Genomic DNA, 25,865 nt, shown 5'->3' with positions numbered 1-25,865 from the left:
GGGAAGAGAAGGGTGGAGAAGGGGAGGAAGGAAGGGAAGAGAGGAGAATAGAAGGTAAGGAAGGAGAAGGGAAGGGAGGAAAAGGAGAAGGGAGAAAAAGGAGGGTAAAGAGAGGTGAAGGGAGGAGAAGGGAAGAGAAGGGAAGAGAAGGGAGGAGAAGGGAGGAGAAGGGAGGAGAAGGGAAGGAAGGAAGGGAAGAGAGGAGAATAGAAGGTAAGGAAGGAGAAGGGAGGAAAAGGAGGGTAAAGGGAGGAGAAGGGAGGAGAAGGGAGGAGGTGGAGGTGGAGGGGAGCCTCATTACATTCAGTGCGCCTCCTGTTCCGGCTCCTCCGTCCAGGGTGACTGGGAGCGAAGACAAGGTGAACCAGAAGGGAACAATGACATTAATAATCAGACGGCGGCTCTTCCTCTCAGAACCTTTTTCCCTCCCTGGGTCCCGAATTCTCCCTCCCACGGGTTGGCGGTTACAAAATACAGTATACAGTATATATATATATAAAATATATCAAATTTTAGTGAAATGAGAGTTCTTCAAACTAACTCTCCTCTGACTCTGATCTCATCTGGATGTGTTTCTTTACGGAGAGCGCCGTCCGTTTCATCCCGACCCGACCCGACTCGAGCCAGTCCGGTCCGGGCCAGGCCGGGCCATCGAGCTCTGCTGAGCAGCACGGGTGTCAAAAGGCACAGAGGGGTGACGGGGGGCGTGGGGGGCTGGGAGGCGGCTGCTGTGTAAAGTGTAATTGGTGCCGACAGCTCGCTGGCAGGACACAGTGTGTCCCGTTTCTCGGCCAGCCAGGAGGGGGCGGCGGCGGGGGGGAGAGAGACGCGTCCCGTCCCTTTCATTAGCTCATGTCCCGCAACCCCCCCCCACTTCTGTCCCCGCGACCAATTAAAAAAAGGAGCTTTGCCGGGGAGGGGGGGTGTTAACAAAGCGCTGCTTGTTTACACACTCCACATATTTTGCTTTGTAAGAATGAATGAGTAGTACATTTCTTTTGTGTGTGTGTATATACATATATATATATATATATATATATATATATATATATATATATACATATATATATAAATATATATATATACATATATATATTTATATGTGTGTGTGTGTGCGTAAAAAATTGTATATAGTGTTATTTCTGATTGCTCCTACTCCTCCTTTCTGACCTTGTTGCTGCTGTTTGTATGGTCTCTGGTGAGCTTTGCCACTTGTGCATCTCACTCACTGTGTGAAAAACCCGTCAGCATTCGTCCTCCTGATTGTTACTTAAAACTGCTCCATATATTTCTATAATAACCTTGCAATATTATTCAAGGATGCAAACGATGACACTCAGTGTCTGTGGCCTACATAACAGAGACACACACACACAGAGTGAGAGCCCAATACCCTTTAGTGTTCCGAAAGCAGAACAGTGACAAAGGAGGTTGCACAGGACCAGCTGGCTCTGCTTGGCAAAAAGAAATTGTGAATAATATTAATATTTCTAAAAAGAAAAAAAATGGAATATGAGACAGAGGTGTGTGTGTGTGTGTGTGTGTGTGTGTGTGTGTGTGTGTGTGGTGGGGGGTGGACATTTTAGTGACCATTAATGACAATAATATCTATGTTTTTTTTAATTATATTTTATTATAAAATATGAAACCCCTTAACATTTTGCTTTGAGGCTTCCAGCAGGGGGTCTCATGGGTTAATGGGGGGGGGGGGCTCCAACACTCCGGACCACCCTGTATTTGGCACCCTGCTCACGCCTGTGTCACACCGAGGCGACGGCTGTGTCGTTCGCGCCGCAGTCCCGCGCTCCATTTTTAGCCCCCCGACAACAAACCACTCGTGAAGGGGAAGGTGGGGTGAGGTGTGTGTGTGTGTGTGTGTGTGTGTGTGTGTGTGTGTGTGTGTGTGTGTGTGGTGGGAGGGGGGTAAACGGGACGGCAAAAATGATAATGATTGTTTGTCGGTCCACGCACGCACGCACGTGAGCAAATTTGCCGTGCGCACGCGCCGTGCTAAAAATAGCGCCGGGGTGGGGTGGGACGGGGGGGGGTTCAGGGGGGATAAGCCGGTCCCTCTTTATTGCGGCGAAAAACTTTTAACCCCTTCACCCCCGGATTAAAGTGGCGCGATGCGGCGATGGCGTGACGGCGTGCGGAGGATAAGAGGATGACAGGAGGCTGCTGGGTGGATTCCCAGCTGGCTGGGTGGGTGGATTCCCAGCCAGGGACGCAGAGAAAAAGGAAAAAGAAAAACCTGGACGTGTTAACCTTTAACTGGGTCGGCCTCCAGTCGGCCTCCCTCACACCCATTTTCATTGTCAACACTCGCTGGGACGGCGCTTCTCTGCGGCCTCTGAGGATGAGACGCTGAAGGGGGCGTGTCCCTGAGCAGGAGCAGAGCTGGGAGACGACAAGCAGCAGGAGGAGGAGGAGGAGGAGGAGGTGGAAGAGTAGAACAAGGACGAGGAAGAGAAGGAAGAGGAGGTGGTGGTGGAGGAGGAGGTGGAAGAGAAAGAGGAGGACAAGGAGTAGAGAGAGGAGGTGGCGGTGGAGGAGAAGGACGTGGAAGAGGAGCAGGGAGAGGAGGAGGAGGAGGAGGAGGAAGGGAAGGTGGTGGAGGAGGAGAAAGAGGAGGGGGAGTAAGAAGATGAGAAAGAGAAGGAGGAGGAGGTGGAAGAGGAGAAGGGGGTGGACAAAGAGGAGGAGGAGAAAGGGGAGGAGGAGCTGGAGGAGAAGAAGGATGAAGAGGTGGTGGTGGAGGAGGAGCTGGAGGAGAAGGAGGATGAAGAGGAGGTGGTGGTGGAGGAGGAGATGGAAGAGAAAGGGGAGGAGGAGCTGGAGGAGAAGGAGGATGAAGAGGAGGTGGTGGTGGAGGAGGAGGTGGAAGAGAAAGAGGAGGACAAGGAGTAGAGAGAGGAGGTGGCGGTGGAGGAGAAGGACATGGAAGAGGAGCAGGGAGAGGAGGAGGAGGAGGAAGGGGAGGTGGTGGAGGAGGAGAAAGAGGAGGGGGAGTAAGAAGATGAGAAAGAGAAGGAGGAGTAGGTGGAAGAGGAGAAGGAGGTGGACAAAGAGGAGGAGGAGAAAGGGGAGGAGGAGCTGGAGGAGAAGGACGTGGAAGAGGAGCAGGGAGAGGAGGAGGAGGAGGAGGAGTAAGAAGATGAGAAAGAGAAGGAGGAGGAGGTGGAAGAGGAGGAGGAGGAGGTGGAAGAGTAGAACAAGGACGAGGAAGAGAAGGAAGAGGAGGTGGTGGTGGAGGAGGAGGTGGAAGAGAAAGAGGAGGACAAGGAGTAGAGAGAGGAGGTGGCGGTGGAGGAGAAGGACGTGGAAGAGGAGCAGGGAGAGGAGGAGGAGGAGGAGGAGGAAGGGAAGGTGGTGGAGGAGGAGAAAGAGGAGGGGGAGTAAGAAGATGAGAAAGAGAAGGAGGAGGAGGTGGAAGAGGAGAAGGGGGTGGACAAAGAGGAGGAGGAGAAAGGGGAGGAGGAGCTGGAGGAGAAGAAGGATGAAGAGGTGGTGGTGGAGGAGGAGCTGGAGGAGAAGGAGGATGAAGAGGAGGTGGTGGTGGAGGAGGAGATGGAAGAGAAAGGGGAGGAGGAGCTGGAGGAGAAGGAGGATGAAGAGGAGGTGGTGGTGGAGGAGGAGGTGGAAGAGAAAGAGGAGGACAAGGAGTAGAGAGAGGAGGTGGCGGTGGAGGAGAAGGACATGGAAGAGGAGCAGGGAGAGGAGGAGGAGGAGGAAGGGGAGGTGGTGGAGGAGGAGAAAGAGGAGGGGGAGTAAGAAGATGAGAAAGAGAAGGAGGAGTAGGTGGAAGAGGAGAAGGAGGTGGACAAAGAGGAGGAGGAGAAAGGGGAGGAGGAGCTGGAGGAGAAGGAGGATGAAGAGGAGGTGGTGGTGGAGGAGGAGGTGGAAGAGAAAGAGGAGGACAAGGAGGAGAGAGAGGAGAATAAGGACATGGAAGAGGAGCAGGGAGAGGAGGAGGAGGAGGAGGAGGAGGTTGCTGGGTTTTATTAGCATCTACAGTCATAAACACCGGGGATGAGTTTGTTTTTTGTTCTTTGGCCGTGACAGCGAGTCACCTTGAGAGTCTGGCTCGACCTCCTGCGCTGGTTCTGTTTTTCACTCCGAGAAGGACGGAGGGAGAGGAAACTTCCCCCTGAGCTGGAAGAGAACTACGACGAGGCCGTCCGTCCCCATGAACAATCCCGTGTCAGCTGTGTTTAACATGGTGCCTATTAGCTCAAGAAGTTGGCGAGTTTACTGATAGGTTGGGAAATATCCAGTGTGTGAAATACAGGGAGGAACTGGGGGGGTTGGACCCCCCCCCCCCCCCCCCAAATGAACCAACCAATGAGACACCCTGAAAGCATCAAAGCCAAATTTAAGGGGGTCTCTTATTTTTTCAAAAAGCTAAAATACTGTATATATTTATGTATATATTCACAGTATTGTCACTACTAGTCACGGAAATATCTTTATTGGTATTGAGTGGCATTGAGTAACACTCAGGAGGACGGCGTCTCCCTCTCCTAATATTGACGGGTTGTTTCGCACGCTGGGAATATGTATTTTTTTCAGGATTGGCTCTCGTCCGTGTGTGAAAGAGCGCGCCGGCCCTTTAAGAGCCTGAAATCACACACGGCCGGAGCAGAGCAGGAAGCAGAGTACGCAGCTAAACCAGCGATTCATAAAAGTCATTATCTTATCTTTAGCACCTTTTTCCTCCGCTCTTCCTCATCACTGTTTATTTTTGCCTTGAGTCCGTATAAACACACACGCACACACACACGCACGCGCACACGCACACGCACACACGCACACACACACAACAAACCACCTATAAACCCATATACCGCCGAGGTGTTCAAGGAAAGAGCGCCGTGTCGAGCAGTTCACCGGTTCGGAGCCATAAAAAGGCGTCGACGCCCACACGTGCAACAATCTGGCCGTTAAACGTTTTCCACTGAACGCGGCTTTGTTTCCTGTAGCGGCTCCAAGGTGACTAACTTGCACTTGCAAAGACCGGAGGCATCCGTGTGCTTTACGCTCCCCCGTAAACACTGTCAATCAGGCGATAAGGCCGATTCAAATGTTTCAAAACGGAATTCCACCTTAAAGGTTGACTTTTGCCCCCCCGGCTCCTCTTCCCCCTGTCCCCCTACCCCCCCCACCCCCTCCTCCGTCGACCCGTCCTTATCTCTCGGAACAAACAGACACACGCGGCCGTGCGTTCGCCCGCCCCTCCATCTGGAGGGACCTCTCATTGTCGGTGGTGCAGAGCGATCGGAGGGGCGGCGGTGCAGAGGTGGTTTTTCATGGTGCATTTCACGCACCGTAAATGAATCCACCTCACCATTACCCTCAATATGACACCGCGGCTCCAGAATCCATAGAGAATCACAGTGACACATCACATCGCCTTCACACAGGGAACCAAGTGGAGCAACACCTGGTTTCCAGATCATCTAAAACATCGTTAGGACTCAGTAACTAAGGCCACTGATACTGTCAAAGCTCTTTCAGAGGTTCCTCAACAAAGTTGAATCAGTTCACCAACAGTAATCTCTGTGACCTTCAGCTCTGGTCCAAACTGGTCCAATAAACTGCATTGTCACTGATTCGTATGAGACCAAGGAGACGACAACCAAACAGACTATTAACTATTAAGTTATTCATCTTCTCCCTCAGCCGTCGTGGTTGCAACCGGATCTCCAGGTTGAGTTCAGTCTCAGAGGTTCTCAGGGCTTCTTATCCAATCACAGGACGCCTACGAGGGAAGTTCAGCATAACGCGGCTAGCTGGTCTGGGCATCGCAGACTCCAGATCTGATTGGCTATCGCAACTGACGGTGGTGCGTTCACTGACAGCCAACAGCAGCCTGCTGTGTCGGTTCTGAAGGCCTCAGGCAGATTTCATGGAACCTGACAACACAAGCGAGCTGAAGTATGATTGGATAAAAACTCTCCGGTGATATACGACAATGGAAGCAGTACAACCAAGTGGATATTATATGATGTGAAAAGACAATGGAGAATAACTTTATGATCATATTTACGGGGAAATGTGCTTTTCTCAGTCGGGTTATACCAGCAGAGGAGGCCTGGGTGGCCCTGGCGGCCCAACGCTGGGTTTACATAAGGTGATTGTTGCCGTGGGCTGAGTTGCTCGGATGTGTCCGGACTCGTGCGCAGATCCCAATCAATTTGCGTGATGTTCGACCCAGGTGTTGGCAAATAACAACTTCTGCCCGCTAACGTGCTAAAGCAGAAGCTCTCTATTCCACAGGCTTGTTTGCCAACATGCCTACGACGAGGAGGGGTGGGGGGAGGGGGGATCCTGTCGCGAGGCCTTTTATCTGTGTGACCTCCCCGCCCCTCCTCCCCCCCCCCCCCCCCTCAACCCACCCCCCCAACCCTCCGCCCTCCGCTTTTGTCCCGGGAATCGTAAAACCCCACAAAGCGTTTTTATATTTTCCACTTTTCCGGGGAGGAGATTTGCGCTAAATGATATTTAATCTAAAAATCCCCACCACCGCTGTAATAAAGAAAATGAGTAAGCGCTGCTGGATCAAAAATGAATAAATAAATAAATAAATAACATGCGTGCATGCGCGCTAGTAAGCTCATTTACAGATTAAGAATTAAAAAAAAAAAGAAAAAAAAAGAAAAATGGCAGTCACGCACGCACACGCACACACGCCCTACAGAGCCGCTGCTGCTGCTGCTGCACACACACACACACACACACACACACACACACACACACACACACACACTTGCAGGGCTTTACTTGTGAGGCCGGTGCAAGACTGGATATAAGTGCGTGGTGGTGGTGGGGTTTGGCAGCCTGTGATCACGCTGCAAACACAGGAGTTTGAAAAAAAAACAAACAACAAAAGCTGCAGATCTTGAACGTCTCATTGTTCGGCCCCCTGTTAGAACAAAGCCCTGCGTTGTTGAACGGCGCCGCGTGTTGCAGAATTGGCCCCGGCGACAGACCACCCCGACGCAACCGGGCTGAAGCGCTCGGAGCGCGAACAAATTCAAATGCCTATCCAAAAAAAAACAAAAAAAAACACAGATTTTTTCTTTGGCTTTTCTCTCCCTCCTTTGCTTTCGTCTCCTTGAACGATTCTTGGCTGCCGAACCGTCGCGTCTGCACCCGCCAACGCCCGACGAGAGCGCGTCGGCCGCCGTCACTCAGAACGGCGAAGGCAAAGCGACACCTCGGACTGGACGCACCCCATGTGGAGCCCAGTTCCTCCAATAGGGGGCAGAAAACCAGAAGGAGAGGGGACGGGCCTCTGGCCTCTGCAGCTGCTGGAGGTGCTCAAAGTGGTGGAGGCCACTGGCTTCCACACATTTCTGTGTCTGGCAAACTACTGCTGGGCAACGTTTGTTACCTCAACACTTGATGCTACACCAGAGGTTGCAACCAAATCAGTGTCTTTGAAGCCCCACGGTGTTGAGCTCTTTATTGAAATGACTCTGAAAACACTGAAAACATGGAGGAGATGCAGCTATTCTATGACTGACTGACTATTAATATCATTTCTTCAAGTATCGGCAGGCCGGATTAAGGAGCTTCACTGTCTGCATACGGCCCCCGGGCTGCAGTTTGCCCACCCCTGAGCTACATTCATGAGCGTAATGCCCTCTGTTGGGAAAACATTGTACAACAGCACACAGTGTTATCGTGATTTGATCAAACTTCGAGAGAGGTATTTATATGTATGGGAGTACATACACAAATTAAATATTTATGCAAGTTTTGCTTAACCTGAGGTGTGTATACATTATTTTGGCTGACTGTGTGTTTTTGCTGATGCATATCTGCAGCACTGAGGGCGTTGCTCCAGCACGACGTTAAAACCCGATCGTGTCTCGATGCGTCGACAGCATCACGTACGCCCCATCCGTAGCTTCTTCATTTATACCATACCCATAACTTATATTTTGAACTCTTCACTAACTTATTATGACTCATTACTCGTCTCTGACAAGACGAGCCAAGTCAAATTCCTTGTTTCTATGCGGTGAAAACGTGGCGATAATAAACCCGATTCTGATTCAGATTCAGTGGAGGAGGCGAGATGCATTGTGGGGAGGGGGGCAGCCGTGTGATCTCACCTTTGTGGCTGTGTGACGTCATCGCTGACGGAGGTGTGGGGGGTCCGGGGGGGGGGGGGGGGGCGGCCCAGTATAAGGTGGAGGTCCGAGCGGCAGGCGGGACGGGCCTCAGTCACAGGGATGGCAGCCGATCACAAAGCTGTTATCCAGTCACGGGCTCTCCTCAGTGTGTGTGTGTGTGTGTGTGTGTAAAGAGGGAAGGTGGGATGGGGGCGGTGACGGGGAGGGGGGAGGGGGGGGGGAGATCCCTCACGGCTGGAAACAGGAAGCAGACGTGCGGCGGCGGTGGCAGCCAATCCCCATGAGGCTCTCGGCTGCTCCAATCAGAGCGTCGGTGCCAACCTGCAGCAGGGGATGAGAGGAAAAAAAAAGAAAAAAGGTCTGAGTCATCACGTTTCGGGCGGGGGAGGGGTTGGGAGAGGGGGGGGGGGGGGGGGCTCGTCTCGTCCCCGTGTCCCGCGCTCGCAGTTGCACTCGTTTTCACATTTCAAAGGTCGTCACGCGCAGCCGGGGAAACGTGGAAACGGAAACGAGCTGCAGACGGATGACGGACGAGTCCAGCGGCTCTGATCGACGGTCGATGACGGGCCTGGCGTCTCCCACCCTCACACCTCACCTTCCGCTCATCTCTTGTGGTTTGTATTAGAATACTGACTTCTCTCTCTCTCTCTCTCTCGCTCTCCCTCTCTCTTTATTTTTTGGACATCCAGCTGCAGGTTGAGACGATGGAGCTGCAGTTTGGCAGCTCGAGGAATTCTTGACGGTTTGGCTGCGCACGAAGCAGTCGCATGTCACACACATGGAAGTGAGCAGCGCTGATGGGATAATAGCACGGGAGCAATATTCTCATGTGGCAAAACCTTGGATTGTCAAGAAGCACTCAAGTACAAATAAATAAATAAATAAACAAGCTTACAAAATCCGAACGAGGGACCTTCAACCCTTTTGAGACTACACATCCTGCTGCCCACCCCCCCCCCCCTCCCACCCTCCAACAGAGTAGAACATCTACCTCACGCCAGTGAAGGGACTGCCACAGTCCACACTGCACGACCTCGTACTACAAAATGTGGAAAACGCTGACTTTCTTGAGTTGCAAAAACCTCCAATGTGTCAATTTGTAGAGTTTTTAAAGGTAAAAATTGGTCTACTTATATATTTTCTTTCTTTTTTTCTTTTTAGGGTGAGGTCCCTGAAAACAAAACGATTGTTCTTTTCTTCTTTGTTCCCGGAGACGGCGAGCGCCGGCGTCCTGGTGCGGCGGTGTCAGACGGCATCACCGTTAGAGAGCCCCGAGCGCCCCAGTCGCAACTTCAGGAACTGGGAGACGATGGAGGAGGAGGGGGGGGGGGGGTTGAAGGGCCTGAGGGGGGTAATAATAATGTACATTCTCTCCTCTGGATATGTGTGTGTGTGTGTGTGTGTGCGTGTGTGTCGCAGGGAAGTCGGATGGATGCATATGTGTGTGTGTGTGTGTGTGTGTGTGTGTGTGTGTGTGTGTGTGTGTGTGTGTGTTGAGAAGGGTCTCAAGACATGAGGGGCCAGACAGACAGTGAAGCAGCCGCAGGACAAAGTGCTGACCCCTCCAAACCCTCCAACCCCACCTCCCTTCCCCAAATTCTTTTTTTTTGGGGGGGGGGGGAAGTCAGTCAGTGCACACCACACTACTACTACTACTACTACAACTACACACACACACACACACACACACAGCGGTGTAGTCTCTCTATGTGATAGGCAGCATCAAAGATATGTATCAGTCTGTTTTTTGACACAACGTCGACTTTCCTGTTTAAAAATGTGATTAAGATGGTGTTTCATGTTCCGATCTGTTTGAGAGTAGCAGCCGTCGCGTTAGTGCCGCTTTAGAGAATGGATTTGTGTGTTTGCACCACTTTTTGCACTCGATTGCTGAAGCTTTACTTTTTTTTTATCACTATTTATTCATTTTTCCTTAATTTAACACATTTGTCTTGTGAGTGCTGTTGGCCAGGTCATTAAAGTCCAGCTGTAAATGAAATGTTACACGTCTTTCGATCAGAAGTATACCCACAAGAATAAACTACGCTACACCACTGCACCGTCGACCCGCGCTGTGTGATGGAAAAGCAAGGCGTGGGGCGGCGTGTCTGTGTCACGGGAGCAGCAGCAGCAGCAGCAGCAGCAGCAGCAGCAGTAGTTAAGGAGGGGTGGTGGTAGTGGCGTTGGGGGGTGGGGGGCGACATACATTGCAACACCATTCTCCCGGGGCACTAGATCAGTCAGGGGAGGGGTTAACAACTACGCATGTGTGTGTGTGTGTGTGTGTGTGTGTGTGTGTGTGTGTGTGTGTGTGTCCCGGCCTATTGTCCCCTATAAAGAGCTTGCATGATGCAGAGTGACAGATCTGGGGAGACTCGCCCCCCCCCACCCCCTGAAGCCCACCACTCCCCTGCCCTGCCCTGCCCTGCTGTCCCCCACAAGTTGGCTGGATACAGGGGGAGAGGAGGAGGAGGAGGAGGAGGAGGAGGAGGAGGAGGGTGGTGCTGGGGGTAGAAAGGATTAAAAACAATACAAGCCAGGAGGTGCAGAAATGCAACCCAAACTCTCTTTCTCCCTCTCCCTCTCCCTCTCCCTCTCCCTCTCTCTCTCTCTCTCTCTCACACACACACACACACACGGCAAACACACCACAACAACACAACGGACTGTTAGCTTAACAACCGCGCACTCCGGTCCAAACTCCCATCACGGCGCCCGTGAAATAACACAATAAATACCAACTTATAACACATTAACTGCCTTTAACAACAACAAACAGAAGCTCTTCTCACGCTGCAGCCTCTGCTGCCCCCCCCCCCCCATTCACAAAAAAAAAAGAAAAAAGGAAAGAGGTTGCTGCTTGACGCATGCAGAGAATTACCACCGCCCAAGCCGGTCCCCATTCACACACACACACACACACACACACTTGGAGAGGCCTGCACAATTCGTTCATTTCTGATGAACTGATAAAACACACACGGGAGCGACTCTCTCTTGTCTGCTAACGCCAAGTTAAGGAGCCCGAGGCTCGGGGTTGCGCCGCTAAAAATAGCTCCGGCAACAATCGGTGCACGATAACACCGCCCGCCTGCCCGCCCGCCGCCGCCGTTCCCTCCGTTCCCCCACGTTTTTCTTCCTCCCTTCTTTTTTTTTTTTTTTTTTTTTTTTTTTTTTTTAGCCTCCACACTTCCCGCCTGCAACCGCAACGACAAAACGTGCGCGCTCGTTAAAGCTACATTGTTGTATATTAAAAAAAAATAATAATAAAAAACAACATATATTCATAATAATAAGTCATACCCCATGAAGAAGCCCCACTCCTCGCTGCGGAGGAGAGCCGGTAGGTGAGGGAGCGGTAGCGGAGCGGAAACTTCAGCCGGACATTGTTTTGATGAGCGCCGCGTCCCTCCTCTCCTTCTCCACCTCCTCCACCTCCTCCTCCTCCACCTCCTCCTCCTCCTCCTCCGCCATCCCCCGCCTGTCTAGTGCGTCGCATCCCTTCAAGCCACCACCGAAAAATATCAACATCAAAGCCTCCGGGGGCTCGAACGAAACGAACGCTCCCGGCTCGGCTCGGCTCGGCTCGGTTCGGCTCACCTCACACGGACCGAGCAGCCAGAGCCACTTTCCCAGCGTCACGTCCCGTCGCGCTTCCTCACGCCGCTCCCATGTCACTCGGTCCGGCTGTGTGTTTGTTGAGGCTTCAGCTCGGCGCAGCGAGGGAGGGGGACGAGGAGATCCATCTCCTCACACATTCCGCCATACTGGATTTGTGTTACAGCCCCGCCACAGTCACATGGGGCGCCCCTACTCCCCCCCCCCCCCTCTCTCTCTCTCTCTCTCTCTCTCTCTCTCTCTCTCGGAGAGCAGGGGGCGGGCTTTTTTAAACAACAACAACAACAACAACAAAATCTGATCTAAAACGTGATTATCGTCGCCGCGGCGTGACTTGCGAGGCGCCGCTTTGGTTTTGTCTGTTGCGTGAATATGTTAGTATGTGCCGTCATGACGGTGGAAAGGGACGGCTCGCAAAGAGAAAGTAGCAGCGTGTGTGTGGGTGTGGTCATAAGGTGGAGGACAGCTAGTTTCAAGTAGCCTAGCACAGATTGACAAGATGGAATAACACGGATGTCAAAGTCTAATACGCTGTGGGGTCAAAATAGCAAACTTGGACAAAGTCTCGGTCCAACATTGATTATTTTTTTTTGAAAAATCTTACTCCAGATAGAACAGTGAAGCTTTTTTTTTATATATATGGACCCAAATAAAAGTTCTGTTTCGACCTGAATATGGCACAAGCAAAGTTAAATTCTACAATTTACTTTAAACTTTATATAGCCCACATGCAAAAATCGAATTCCAAATGTAAAAAGAATTTCCAGCTTTCCGATTTAAATTTCAACAGTAACCTTTTTCCACAGGCGGATATGATAATACATTTAAAAAATAAAATAACAATAAACCAATGAAGCCATAATAATATCCTTCAATGAACGTCCTGTCCTGATTGACCAAAGTAAGTAGACCAAACTACATGTGCTATCTAATACCAGCGGGCCAGTAGCTCTAGCAGTGATTATGTATTGGACTCCAGGGCCGAGTATGACAGAGTTTGTTTGTTCAGGAACTTGCTGGTCAAGTGTACAATGTGTTTAAAGTGATCTGTTATTGGCATGAAATGGACTATTTAAAAAACAAAAAACATTGTTTGTTTGTTTGTTTTTTTAGTTGTTGAACAAGTCACTTAACGTGAACACAATAAAATAATATGTGCAATGTGCTTCCTCAGAACTAGATGACTCTACATTTAACGCACGGTACCTTTAAAGTTCACTGGCAAAAATATGTAAAAAGCCTAATATAAGACGTGCTACAACATTTGGACAGTTTGCTATTAATTATTAATACTTTCATTTGATGTTATGTTATTTATTTTTTTTTATGTATTGTTCTTTTTTCTGCTCACAATTTATAATATAGCCTATTGTTTTAGAGTGCTATTTGAGTACTTTAAAATGTTGAGTAAAATAAAGAAAATTAAAATATTGTCTTTTAATATGTATATAATGAAAAAAAGAACAGTGCTATGTTTTGTTTATTTTGATAAGATGTTACCGTGCTAAACTTAATCCTTAAACTGGCTTTAGATACAAAATAAAAATCATTCAATAGAAAACTGTAAAATAATAACTAAAATTGCATGGCAATAGCCTCAGCAGTAGTCATGGGACTCGCATATTGCATGAAATCTTTCTGTATTTTCCCAGCATGCAGCTCTCATTGACTTAACCTTACTTTGTATCGCTACTTTCCGCTGCTCTGATTTTTTAATAAACTGCTCTTCCTGTCTGATAACGTATGAGCAGTGTTTCTTATACGTTACACTATCATGAGTGCTCCATATCATTGCAATGACAATGCAAGGCAATTTTCCTGCCTTGAACCTCCATCAGCCCTCCTGTCATTATTCAGCACTGCGTCGCGGCGGCGAATGAGATGAAACAAAACGCTTTTATCCAATTCTCGCCCATTGCAACACAAAACGCCTTCCACGCTGCCTCGCTAACTCAATATGCTTTTATTTCCACGACTTCATATTTGATTTCTCAAGTCTCAGAAACCACCCACGGGCAAAAAGTGGAACCTCACTCCCAGGGCTGAGCTGACTGGATTATGGTAATGTGCTAACCACTTTTCACATTGGCTACGTGTTCAGCTGGAGACATTTTCATCATTCACCGAGGGCGGGTTGACTTTGCAGAAATTTAGCATCATCGTGGAGCCTCTTCTCAGGCTCCGGTGGCAACACACTGAACTGCAATTCCTCCAAAAGAGTCGGGGTACGTAGAAATCCTGCCTGTGCTGTTTTGCGTGACAACAACGTCAGATTCAGTGGCACAGTCTAACTGGCATTCTTCACAGCACCACCCGATGATTAGTTATACCTCTGAGCAAAACGCCGCCGGATTTTCTTTTACTTCCTGTTATTTTCTGTGATCTGGACTTGACTTAATCACACTTGAGGCTGATTGGGCTTCTCCTGCTCTCAACTTGTAATAATGAATTAATGCCGCTTCCCTGCCTGTGTACAGATCCCCTGCTGGGATTTCGTCATGGAAACAGAGGATAATCATTTCTCCAGATAAGTTTCGGAGAAATGGAGTGCATTGTAAGCTCGTCGTTTCTATTCTGATATAATTAATGTGGATTTGTGAGGATGTACAAAAAAGTTTTAAATACAGTTTTTCCAATCATTTTTTTATGAACACGTGAAACAAGTGGGTTGTGTGGGTCACTGCTGTTGATGATTGGGTGTGTAACATTTGACCAAGTTATTGCACAAACTGCTTTTGGCATCTGCATCTGCATTGTTTGTGTTTGTCTGTGAGCGTGTGTGTTGTGACGTAAACAGGCATGGAGCACTCATAAGTGTGTGTGTGTGTGTGTGTGTGTGTGTGTGTGTGTGTGTGTGTGTGTGTGTGTGTGTGAGAGAGAGAGAGAGAGTGTATGTGTGTATGTGTCCACAGCTGTGATGTCAAAGCAGGGGGATTAGATTGGCTTATATTGCCCAGAGCAGCACATTTGCAATTCAGTGAACATCACACTGAGCGTGCCAGATTGCTGATTATGTCACTTTAACCATTTTGCATCCAGTCAAGGAGCCACAAGTAGAAGAAGAAGAAGAAGAAGAAGAAGAAGAAGAAGAAGAAGAAGAAGAAGAAATTCCAGAAATGGACTTTTTTCATTTCTGGGGAGTTCACAGAAAGAACAGAGAGGCACATTGCTGTGACAAAATAATAATAATATTTCTGCAAACAAAATATGGGACATTTACAAGCTGGGATGTTCTAAAAATACACCACTACATCTTCCGGGGGGGGGGGTGTTGCGGGGGGGGGGGTAGTGCTCAGACCGGAGAGTCAACAAGCGAGAGGCCAAACTACCACCCTGCCACCGCAGCAGACACATCACACACAAAACCTGTGGAGCAGACCTCATACACACACACACACACACACACACACACACACACACAGGACCGACTATTAGCGGTTTGAGAGGGGAAGCCGTCATTTCACCCAGCGTGCACCCACATGAGTCAGAAGCAGCAGCAGCAGCAGCAGCAGACAAAAACCGGATCAGACCTCGGCGTCACAGAGGAGCTCTGAGGAAACATTTCCAAACATCTCACTGGATGATGAGATGATGAGAGGGTATGCAGCAGCGGCAGCATGGAGGAGTGCCCCATCCCCTATGCTGAAAAGTAGGGCTGCACCGATTCCACCTTTTTACTGATCGAGTAGAGTACAAGTACTTACATTTCAGTACTCAACCAAGACCAATACTGAGTACTTCATAAGGCCATTACTCGTTATAGAATTACTTTCCTACAGATGTTGCGTTATTTGAACAATATTCTTCAGCATGTTTTTCGAGAGAACATGGGGCGACTGTGACAAGTTTCACTGCAGTACCAACACAAACTGAACAAAATTATCATGATCATATACAACTTGTATCAGTGTGGTGGTATCAACACGTATTTTACGAGTACGAGTAGAGTACTCAACCCTGGTATCGGTACTAATACCCGATGCTGGTATCGGCGTTGATGCATCCCCACTAAAAAAAGTCTGACGCGTGAAAGTGTTTCCATGAGGCCGTAAGCGGCGCGTGTTTGAGGGAGAGACCGGAGGAGAGCAGTGGCAGCCGTAAAGATCCCTTGTTAAAATAAAGAGGAGAGGCCGAGTCAAGCCAGCCAGTCTCAAACTTTCCATCAAAGCCTCGCCGGCGAGTAATTACCTCTCGCACAGCAACAGCTCGGGGGTCTTATTAATGAATGCAGTTTGCGCGCACTGGTGTTTATAGGGTGCGTGCGCTTCTCTCTCACTCACACAGGAACTCAAACACACACATGCACGCACCTATACAGGAGACCAACAATACCTCAGTGCAGGCGGGAGTTTTCGCCTTTGCCACATGTGCGCGAACGTCTCTTAAAGGGCCGCGCTGCTACTCAGACATAAACCAGCTCGGCAAAGTGATAAACTGAGAAATGTTGTTATGACGGCTCTCTCCAAGCTCTGGCTGTCCCGGTGACGGCAGAGAGGAGCCCACCCAGCGCGCTGCTCCATGGAATGTGGGTCAAAATGTGCAGTGGGAGAAGAAGAAGAAGAAGAAGAAGAAGAAGAAGAAGAAGAAGAAGAAGAAGAGCTAATCCCATCCTTCCTTGCACCTACAAATGTGAGGTGTTTTCTGGAAGTAGCTCACTGCTAGGTGAGGTAGCAGTGCCATGTCATGTCCGTTACCATGGCAACATTTTCACAGTGACAATTAAGCTATCTAGTTGTTTGCAGAGTAACAGGTTGCATGTCTTCTCCCAAGACGGTACAATGAATTAAGGCAAAAGATCTCCAGAAATCAGGATGCTTAACTCTGTTTGCAATTTTCTGCCCACAATAGTTACGAGTTCTTAGCGTCCTTCTGAGGCTGATGCTTCGTTGGACCTCACACATGTGCCTTTGGCGACGTCAAAAGATTGGTTAATCTGAGCCGCGTGCCAACAAAACGGCAAATACAATCTGGAGCTGAAATATCCTCGTTCTATGACTTTTAATGCGTCACTGGTTTGTTCACCAATCACATGACGGCTGAGGTCGAAACAGCTCAAAACCTCTGTTTGCATTCAAGGTATCTTCCGCATTTTTCAACTGCTCCGAATGCAGATAAAACCCAATTACCTGGCTGACTTCATCCAGCCGGGTTCACTGTGCTTCATGTGTGAGAGACAGCAAAGCCTCACGGGGCCGCCGAGCCTGAAGGAATTCCCCCAGTCTGGATTCTGGTGTCTCACTGTGTGCTAACCGCTGTTTCTTGGAAAGGCAGCAACCTGGGTTAACTTTTCACGTGGGACGGAGAGTCACGCCTTCGGATAACATTTGTATTCATCACCCGTCTTGAACTTTACCTGCAGTTGTGATTAATTTTGAAAGAAAAAATGTGCTTTGCCGCCCTGTTCATTTGAACCAGAGAAAAATCACAACATCCACACGTCGTAAACGAATGAGAGTGTCTAACCACTCGGTGAACCGGAACTGATGTCACGTTCCTTTTTTTCCAGGGCGAAAAACTGAACGCCGTCTCAAACCACATCGCCTGTACTTTTCCACGGGCGGCAGGAAAGCGTGGACGTGGGCCGTCCATAAAATTTACCCAGGCATGCGGCCCGTGAGCCCAGCCAGCAACATATAGAGAAGAGGAGGGTGGAGGGAGGCATTAAAAACTCAGGAAAACCTGAAGTAGGCAAATTATGTGAAGTGTCCATAAAATCTCTGGCACGTAAACGTTTGGTGCAGATTTAGGAGGGCAGTTACTCTAAAGATGAGATATAGCCGCATTTTACTGTAATTTTATCTCCTGAAATTGGTTTAAAAATGTAATTATAGAGCCCAGCTTACAAAGGAATGGTGTGTTTTTTTTATCAGTTATGCATAGAAAGACTCGGATGTCTTGAATAGTCTAATTTGAGGCGCAATCAATGCATTGTATGTATTATTAATCTGTTGATCGTAAAAGTACTTTTCTACTCCACAGAAGCATACGGCCATCCATCCATTATGCATTAAAGGCGCAGTGTCGGCTTTTTGCTGCCTGACTTTAATGTGTGGCCTCGCTAAATCCCCTCAGTGGTTGCAGCTATTCAGGGATTAACTTCACAAAATGCACTTTGCTCTGATAGCAACAGACGGGTAAATCATGGTTTTGTGTCAGAGAGATGATGAGCCGCAAAAGTGTGAAGTAGTTTTGCAAGCAGAGTTAATCGCAGTGGGAATAAAAGGAGATGTACGATTCCTGCTGCAGCCGGAAGAGAAGTGCATCGCTGCTGTGGAAAAAGTCACGTATTGTCACCGTCACACACCGAGGAGCACTTCTCATAATTTTACTGTTGGGGTGATTGAAAATCTGCACATGCAAGGAGTTTTGCTTCCTCGCCGAGCTCAAGAGTGCACAAGTGGAAGTTGCCTTTGATTTTTATGCCCAAATGACGTCTCGAGTTTAGTACTTTACAGATACAGCCAATAAAAAATGCATCAGGAAATATGCGATGTGTGATGACATTAAAACGATATGTATATCCTATATATGCATAAACACTACCAGTCAAAAGTTTGGACACACCTGTTTCTTCTTTACCTTTACTACTTTCTACTCTGTGGACACTGAAGACATCAAATATATGATCAAGATATGTGGATTAATGTGGCAAAAGAAAAAAATGTTAAACACCTAAATATGTTATGTTATATATGTTTAATATGAAGGGTGGCTATTCTCGATCAACTAAAACATAAAACTTGTTTGTGAGTTATTTCACACTTTTTGTTTAATCCATATGTGTTCATCCATAGTTTTGATGCCTTGACTGACAATCTACAATGCAAATAGTCGGTAGCGTAGGTATACATACATATATATTATATAGGTATACAGTTTATAGATATTTCTAAAATAGTCCTTCAGGGCTACTTTGTTTTGCTCTTTGAATTGGAATTATTTTAAAGTGCTTCTTCTAATTTGACATTCACGGAACATTCGTTTTAGCCACTACATTTGGAAAATATATTTGTTTTATTAAGAAATAACATTAGGAAGAAGAAGAAGAAGAAGAAGAAGAAGAAGAAGAAGAAGAAGAAGAAGAAAAAAACACTCACCTTTTTGGTGCGACGCCGCCATCTAGTGGACGAGTTTCTGTCATACCGCCTACGTCATCGCTGTGCGTCCGTCTCGCCTGTCAGCGCAACGTGAGGAAAGCGTGAGGAAGGCGGCTTGAAACTTTCACCCCTTTCTATTTTAACAACTGAACGTGACGTTTGTGTACGAACGTCCTGCTTCTAATATCGCGCCAGGATTCATCCGCGCCTGACCGGAAGAGAGACTCGCAAAGACCCGGTCAGCTGGGTTTTAGCCCTTGCTGTTTGTTGTTGTGCTAGCCTTTAGCCTGTAGCCCGCTAACCGTGATGGACACCACGGACGGCAGCGTCGTTGATCTGCACGGAGACGAGGAGATCATCGAGGTGGTGGACCTGGACGACACGGAGCCCGGACCAGGTGAGTGAGCGGGTCACCCAGACAGGTGCGGACCGAAGTAGACGCTCCCTTTGTGGCGACGTCAGTGCAAGCCGTCACGCAGCTGACTCTCCCCGACTCTCCCAGACGACGTGGCGGATGACCTGGAGGATGTTGACATCGACGAAGCCGGCAATCCGGAGGACGAGGACGAGGGCTGGGAGACCGAGGACGAGATGGAGGCGGAGGTGGATGACAGCGAGCTCACCTTCTCCAAACACTCCGGTCAGTGCAGCTCTCCTCCCGTGGTTGGTCATCTTCACCTCATGGAGTGATGACAAATGGTGTGTGTGTGTGTGTGTGTGTGTGTGTGTGTCCAGGCTCGGTGTTTTGCGTTAATCTGGACCCAGCAACCAACTGCATGGCGGTGACAGGAGGAGAGGATGACAAGGCCTTCGTCTGGAGGCTGACTGATGGAGAGGTGCTGCTGGAGTGCACAGGTGTGCAATAAATGACCTGGGGGTCCTTGAAAGAGCCGCTTGACATACACAAAGACAGCTGGGTCAAGAGGCGGCTGTGTTGCCGTGACGTTGACATCAGATCCAGACTGTTTCCAGCGTTCCGCGTCCCATCACATGCAGAATTTGTCCTTTGAAGCAAATCCTTTCCTCGCTACTCGTTATTTACCCCCCCCCCCCTACCCCCTCCACCACAGGCCACAAGGACTCGGTGACATGCGCCACCTTCAGCCACGACTCATCGCTGCTGGCGACGGGCGACATGGGCGGCCTGATCAAAGTGTGGAAGGTGGAGAGCAAAGAGGAGATCTGGTCCTTCGAAGTGGGGGATCTGGAGGTAAAACTCTGTTTGTTTAAGTTGGTGCATCTGGGAGCACTCACTGGGTAGTCTTTTTTTTGTTTTGTTTTTTTATACTGGAGCTGGAGGTATTTATGAGGAAACGAGAGAATTTCAGAGTGTTGACATGTTTTACCAAGGACTCTCTGGACAGCTGCGGTCGCTGAGCTCCTCTTCAGAGGCAGCGCAGGCGTTGTTTGATGACGATGATCTTCTCTGCTTCCTCCTCCGCAGTGGCTGGAGTGGCATCCCTGCGCACCGGTACTGCTGGCCGGAACCGACAACGGCAACGTGTGGATGTGGAAGGTTCCCTCCGGAGACTGCAAGACCTTCCAGAGCGCCGCCTGCCAGGCCACCACTGGCAAAGTCCTTCCTGATGGTCAGTGGACAGAAAGATGTTTGACTTCTATCGCGTTTCCCCCAGTGGTGCCGTCCAGTTTATTCCAGTGGGTAAACTCTGATCGTCCCAGCCTCGTACACATTTGAATCAGCTGCTCCAAAAGTCTTGTAACAGAGCACATAGTGTCTTAATAGACTTTCAAGGCATGGCAATTAATCAATTTAATTGCAACACTTTTATATACCAACATTTAAATACATTACTTTAACTTTGCACATTTAAATTGCTTCTACCAGCTTTGTTGCAAATGTTGTGTAGTATTTATCAAACTCTTGTTGGTTAACCCGATCGACTAATTTGTAGTCATCTGGAGAAGTGAGAGGCATTATTCCATAATGACACTGATGATCACTTTCACACGGCAGGTGGCCAATAACTCACCCATCTCTACTCAGACATTGTGACTGCTCTTAGACGGCATAAACATTGATGGACTTTTGTAGGACTTCACTGCCTGGAGTCATGAGTGCGTAGCTATAAGCTGCAGAGGTCTGCTATTAAGTCACAATGCTAGATGATATCCTGCCGGAGTAGGATGACAAAATGATGTTCTTTCTTTTAACTAAACTATCATAAATAATTCCTCATTTTACACCTCCTGAGTGTAAACAAACAAACCAAAAAACAAGAAAAACAAACCAAAAAAAAAAACTTTTCATGCTTTTTGGGAATGGGAAAAGGAACGGCCAAGCTATAATACAGGTGGATGGGGTCAACATTGAAAGTATTCATGAAAACAAATATTTGGGGTAAGTAAAGATAAAAAAAAAAAAATAACATGACAATCATACATAAACATGTACTAAGCAAACTGTCACGGAGCATCTCCATATTAAATAAGGAAAAACACTGTTTGGACCGCCAATCACTCCACGTTCCTTACAGCTCAATGATATTACCATATCTAAATTACTGTGCAGAGATTCGGGGCATTCACTGATGCTCCCTCTGTTAATGTGCCTCAACAGCTGCTGTACTAGTGGTGGAGAAACTGCACATGCTCAAGACCCAATCAGATTTACAAATGGGTGGCGGGCCATGAGGGGCCTTGTATCACACCAGCCCAGGGGAAGTGACGTTCCCTTCCTGCATGCAATGCAGCAAGCTGCTATGGATCCCGAGGCCTTCACAGACTTTATACTATGTTCCCGAGTGAGACTGACTGTGAATGATTCCGTTGGTCAATTCACTGCCTCAGTGAAACAAGCTTCTAGGCCAACCTAGGTTGGTCCGGTTTCACTCTGGGGATTAATTCCCAAGGACAAAGAATCTTTTCATTCACGGCGTGTGTGTTCCCTTTAATTGCGTTCCGAGTACCACCCCTCCATTCAACTTATTCCCCTGACACTTCCAAAATCAAAAATAACAAAAATAAAAATTCTGACGCAAACATCCTTTCCTGTAAAATAACTAAATAAAATTTAACGCCCTTATCTTAAAAAAAAAAAAATAAAATAAAATTCTGCCCGACCCTCACATCGTTCAAATAAAAATAAAATTACTCCAAATCTCCTGCTCTTCTCTCTAGGACACTTCACAGAACTCTGACGACCACACTTTAGAATGTCCAATGTGCAGAACTTCAATCTAAACAGGCGTCTGCTTTACCTTTTTTGTCGGGCCCTGTTGTCGTCAGTGGTCCTCAAAAGTGACCGTTGTGGTGTTCAATCACAGATTCCGTAGTCGTCCTCCTTCATCACATCGGGGTCACCAAATTGTTGGTTTGGATCCTTTATCTAGTGTCATGCTACCAAACCGCATGTTCGTTTAATGAAGAGAATAGGAGACAAATAAAATCTTAATCACTTTTAGTAAAAGGAAGAACAAGACATTTGGTGCAGAGATCTGATGCATAGATCTCTGGAGTGGAGTCCTGGCTTGAAAGTGAATGCTGTGTCAAAAACTAAAAAAAAACAACAGACTGATGCGTATCTTTGTGCATTTTTTAGTGGGTGTGCAATCATTTTGGACCTTTTCTAGTGGTTATACAGCGTTATACCTGGGTATCACGTAAACTACACCACTGGTTTCACCCAGCTTTTTCTCTTTCATACTTTCATACATCTGTGTCAATTCATATTTTTCCCCTGTCTGAAACTGTGAAACACATGCTAGCACAGTCAGACATCTGTGTAACAGTAAAAAAAAAACAACAACATAAACCCGCCTAATTTGTTTTCTGAAGGCAAGCGGGCTGTGGTGGGCTACGAGGATGGCACGGTGCGTGTGTGGGACCTGAAGCAGGGAAACGCCATTCATGTCATAAAAGGTGGGAATGGTGGCCTCTAGGTGGCGCAAGAAAACACAGCAGCTGTCATGTTTGAGTCAACTGTTTGAGCACGGTGGCCATTGTGGACTCATCCCCAGGTCAGGACGGACACCAGGGGGCGCTGACCTGCCTGGCCTCCAACAAGGATGGATCTCTGGTGCTGGCAGGCTCCGTGGACGGTTACGCCAAGCTCATCAACACCGCCACAGGCAAGGTGGGAGCCAGAGAGACCAGGCAACGGGACAGGAAATGGTAAAGCTGTTCAAAGGTGTCCCTGACGACTCACTCTGGCTGTCCGCAGGTGATTGGATCGTTCTCCTGCGACGGAGCTAAAGACGAGAAGGAATCTAACTCAGTGGAATCAGTCGGATTCTGCAATACGTGAGTCTTTTGTGTGACCCTCAGTCTATTTTTCTTATTCGTATCAAATCTGTTTAGACAGTTTTTTGCAGAGCCCCTTTGTGTTGATTTTTAATTCTACATTATTGCTAATTAAAGTTTTTTTTCATTCTACAGCTATAAATCAGGAATTTGTGAATTATATTTGAGGTTTTCTGTTTTCATTACTCAATCTGTCCTGTTTCATTTCTTCCCAGGCTGCCTCTCATCGCAGTGGCCTATCTAGAAGGCACTCTGGCTGTGTACGACCTGTCAACACACGTGTTGAGACACAGCTTCCAACATGAGGTAACAGGAAGTTGAAACATGAAGCGTGTCTCCGCTGTTGATCTTAGAAACATTTGTCCCTTTTTTTAAAAAAAAATAAATGTCCCAATTAAACTTTCCTGCCTTGAGCGTTGCCGCTACAACTGCTTTTGGCCACAAGAGGGAGACATGACTCAACGTGAAGCTGCAGATTTAATCAAGAGAGTTGAAGGATTCTAATCACCTGAATCCGTCTCCTTGCATCTGTGTGTGGCTCTCAGGCCGGCATCGTCCACCTGCAGTGGGAGGATTCTTCTTCTGTGGTGTCCACCTGCTGCCTGGACGGAGCACTGCGGCTGTGGGACGCCCGCTCCGGCCACATGGTGTCAGAGTACCGTGGCCATACTGCGGAGATCCTCGACTTCACCATCAACAGGTACCAGCTGACGAAACACTTGAAAAGCACCCAGATGCAGATTGGTGTACATTTAGCCCTCTGTTTACAGCCTCCTTATAAGACTGATGCTTTGTTGGACCATCCATATTTTTGGGAGTGGGGAAAAACAAGCAAATCCAAGGTCCAGTGCTCATCAGTGCCTTTTGTGACATCACAGGGGGTTTGTGTATTTAGGTCACCCTTTCTGGAAAGTGGAGGAAACATCTCTGTGGGCTTCACAGCCTCAACACAGGCACACAGACGGGACCTTCAAATGAGCTCTTTTTTTCCTCTCTGCTATTTACCTCTTGTTAGGGAAGCGTCAGTCGCTGTGACAGCCTCAGGAGATGGAGTGGCCAAAGTCTTCTGCCTCCAAAGACCCGACCGGTAAAGGTGGAGAAGGACGATGAGGAGGAACGTTTCAGGAGAAACAGCAGAGACTTTTCAAGTTCAAACATGTTTGTTCTCAGGATCCAGGCTTTTTTTTCTCCGCTCGTCTCCAGAGCCTGTTCAAAATTCATAAAGCAGTTTCCGGAGAGGTTCCCAAGGGGGTTCCGAGCTTCTGTTTCAATGTCCTGTTCAAAATGTTCCAGCGATAAGACAGAGAAGAGGGCTTTACTTTGATATCGGTCCAAATTTTTCCAGGAGTTTTTTTTTCTTCTTAAAAGTCCCACTTTATGCTTGTTTTTTCCGTCTTCCAGCCCAGACAGGAATTATCTATTGTCTGTCCGTGTGTAAATACCAAGTAATAAATCATATACAATCTTCCGTGTAACACTGAAACCGTTTTCTCTGACTCACATCAACACCCACCTTTTAAAGCCTTTTAACTGTCTGACATCATCGAATAGTTTATATGAAGCAGTTTTCATTATTTTTCTCTCATATCTAACTGATGTCGATGGCATTTATTTCTGTGCCATTAAACTATGTAGATAAACATAACGAAAGCTGGATTTTCTCACTGTGGCTTGACTGTGCAGTGCACACTCCCTCTTTCGGACCGGTTTTCATGGAGATACATTGAAGGCTTCAGCCTGGGGTGTAAATCACAATCACTAGGTCTTCATATTGTGGTTCTCCAAGAAAAATTCTTACTCAAAGGAAAGCAGTTACGAGACACTGAACACATTAACCCTCTGGTCCCATAACAGAAACCATACTCACATTTAGAGAAAAACTGCAAACTACCCTACAAACACAGAAAACCGCGTTTTCTACCCTCTACCAAAGAATCAGAAAAACATTTAATTTTCTATGACTCTTAGTGAAACAAGTTGTTTTCAATTTTTTTTTAAATCATATCTCATCCCGGAAGAGAAAGACCCATACAGTCCTTAATAAGACCCGAGGGTTTGGTCATGGATCTCTGTATTTTCATTCATTTTTCATATTTTATTTTCACATTTTCATGCAAAGTCAGGATCATTAGATTTTATTAGTTTAGCTAGCTGAAAGTTGACTTGATTAACTGTGATAACTGCAACTCTGAAAGGACACCTGAATCGTCCTACCTGTGCACCCATCTTAAAAACGTAAACAACCTCTTGCCCCAGTGAAGAAGCTTCAGGCGATGGACCCTCAGCTGCGCCTGAATGAAATGAATGCAAGACATGTCAAGATGATTTTCTACAACCAGCGAAAAGTCCACATATCCACAGTGAAGCACAGTACTCCGTTTCCACGATATTCACAAAAGTTTATTTATTTATTTATTTATTTATTTATTTATTAAACAACAGCTATATTTTGTTTGACTAAATGTTTTCCACACGCCCACTGAGGACTTACGAAGAAGCTTCCGGTTTGAAGCGCCTGTTAACCTACTTTATTTATTTATGTATTTTTTTTTTTTGCTCGAGCGAATGTTAGCATAGCATTTTAGCTCTACTTGAACATCTGGTCGAGTGACTGATTGACTGGCTGAGCAGTAAAACCTATCGACTGCCGTTGTAGATTCGGTCGCTTGGTTCTGGTTGGAATTAATTTTCCAAAGGAACTTTGTTTTGTTTGAACATTTGTGCTGTCCGGAGTTAGCAGAGCAGCAGT

At 47.6% G+C, this 25,865-nt stretch overlaps 1 protein-coding gene and 1 long non-coding RNA gene across 2 annotated transcripts in view; one reads left to right on the top strand and one right to left on the bottom strand.

Moving 5' to 3' along the window:
* The window catches only part of LOC142903617 (uncharacterized), a 16,175-nt gene extending 4,202 nt beyond the window's left edge, over window positions 1–11,973 (bottom strand). The window contains exons 1-2 of the long non-coding RNA XR_012929269.1: window positions 11,742–11,973; window positions 8,121–8,462 (exon numbers count right to left, since the gene is read on the bottom strand). This is a non-coding gene — a long non-coding RNA (uncharacterized LOC142903617). The remainder of the gene's footprint in view (window positions 1–8,120; window positions 8,463–11,741) is intronic.
* A 6,943-nt stretch (window positions 11,974–18,916) lies between these two features.
* aamp (angio-associated, migratory cell protein) lies at window positions 18,917–24,591 on the top strand. Its single transcript, XM_076049367.1, has 11 exons — window positions 18,917–19,253; window positions 19,359–19,496; window positions 19,592–19,711; window positions 19,927–20,066; window positions 20,301–20,445; window positions 22,652–22,735; window positions 22,834–22,949; window positions 23,037–23,116; window positions 23,332–23,422; window positions 23,662–23,816; window positions 24,132–24,591. The coding sequence occupies exons 1-11, from the start codon at window positions 19,163–19,165 to the stop codon at window positions 24,205–24,207; spliced, it is 1,236 nt and encodes a 411-aa protein (XP_075905482.1). The 5' UTR covers window positions 18,917–19,162; the 3' UTR covers window positions 24,208–24,591.
* Window positions 24,592–25,865: the final 1,274 nt, after the last annotated feature.

This window comes from Nelusetta ayraudi, unplaced genomic scaffold (assembly GCF_046127955.1).
Source record: "Nelusetta ayraudi isolate G7.1 ecotype Tasmania unplaced genomic scaffold, CSIRO-AGI_Nayr_v1 ptg000114l, whole genome shotgun sequence".
Classification (NCBI taxonomy): Eukaryota; Metazoa; Chordata; class Actinopteri; order Tetraodontiformes; family Monacanthidae; genus Nelusetta; species Nelusetta ayraudi.
This window is presented reverse-complemented; position numbering and strand designations above follow the sequence as displayed.

Bases quoted from the DNA above. Each gene is read 5' to 3' on its own strand.
- aamp (XM_076049367.1), top strand. From the start codon at position 19,163: ATGGACACCACGGACGGCAGCGTCGTTGATCTGCACGGAGACGAGGAG. The intron at 19,254-19,358 runs GTGAGTGAGCGG...CGACTCTCCCAG, and splicing joins CGACACGGAGCCCGGACCAG to ACGACGTGGCGGATGACCTG. The intron at 23,117-23,331 runs GTGAGTCTTTTG...ATTTCTTCCCAG, and splicing joins TCAGTCGGATTCTGCAATAC to GCTGCCTCTCATCGCAGTGG.